Here is a 1,139-nt window from a genome sequence, read left to right as displayed (position 1 = left end):
CTCTAGGACAGAGCAGAACTGTACCATAGGGTTTCCAAGGCTATAAACCATTATGGAAGCAGATCGGCTCATCTTTCTCCCCTGGAGCCACTGGTGAGTTTGAACCTTTTGGCTGGTATCCCAGTACTTTAACCAGTGAACCACCAGAGCTCCTACTGAGAGAAATTACTGCAATGCAAAAACAATATAAATGACTGTAAAGCAAAAGTAACAATAAAACAAATAAACTAGTAGAATCACATAACTCATTTTTCAACAGATCTGATTTCTCACAGAAACTGAGTTACATTTACAAATGGCATGCTATTTCAAACATATATTCTTCAAAGGAATAGACAAAGCTGAACTGTGGGGACAGGCCCAGGTCTGTCACTTACTGCTTCTATGATGACTGAGTATGGCGTTCTGGCTGTGAAGACAAAGCCCAGCTTTTTAGCTCCTTTCACCAAAGCTGCTTCATCTGTCAAGAGTTTGGATAATCAATGATTAATAATTTGGAATGATGGAACTCTGTTTTAACCCATCCCACTGCTACCCAGTTAGTTCTGATTCATAGTGACTGTTTAGGTTGAAATACAACTATCCCATAGGGTTTCCAAGGCTGTTAATCTTTATGGAAGCTGGTGGGTTCGAACCCCCATGTTTGGTTAGCAGCCGAATGCTTTACCCACTACACCACCAGAGGTCCTAACAGAATTCTGCTTGTTGTTGTTGTTGTTGTTATGTGCCATCTAGGCATTATTTTTCAATTGAGCAAAACCCATGAAAGAGGTCTGGTCTTATTTGAAGTCTCAGGATATGAAAGGCACCCACTCCTCTTCCAGCAGGTGCCGGAAGGGTGAGCATTCGGTTCAATGGACTCTAATTTAAATTTAATTCACCAAGACAGAAGTGAATTACATCCCTATTAACTCAGCTGGGATCAAGTTCCCTCTAATTAACCTATCCAACAGTGCCCTTAATTGCTGACTCAGTATCTTCTCTGAGCAAGGCAATGCTTCAGACCCAGAGCAAAGGGGGTGTCACAAAGCACCAGGGCATGGGGACAACATTATTGTTCCCATAGGGCAGCCTTACTAGCAGCTGGGAAATCCATGAAGTGTTGGGGTGAGCAAGGAAGCTAACCCTGCTCCCCCATC

General features: G+C 42.8%; 1 protein-coding gene across 1 annotated transcript in view; it reads right to left on the bottom strand.

Moving 5' to 3' along the window:
* Positions 1–1,139, bottom strand: part of LOC103198374 (phospholipid-transporting ATPase IB) — an 826,205-nt gene that overhangs the window by 712,822 nt on the left and 112,244 nt on the right. Inside the window, exon 13 of the mRNA XM_042781171.1 lies at positions 378–460. Coding sequence (XP_042637105.1) covers positions 378–460 — 83 coding nt within the window. The remainder of the gene's footprint in view (positions 1–377; positions 461–1,139) is intronic.

This window comes from Orycteropus afer, unplaced genomic scaffold (assembly GCF_000298275.1).
Source record: "Orycteropus afer afer isolate SDZICR_OR568_19922 unplaced genomic scaffold, OryAfe1.0 scaffold00092, whole genome shotgun sequence".
Classification (NCBI taxonomy): Eukaryota; Metazoa; Chordata; class Mammalia; order Tubulidentata; family Orycteropodidae; genus Orycteropus; species Orycteropus afer.
The sequence above is the reverse complement of the archived record's forward strand: the minus strand, read 5'-3'. Positions and strand labels throughout refer to the sequence as shown.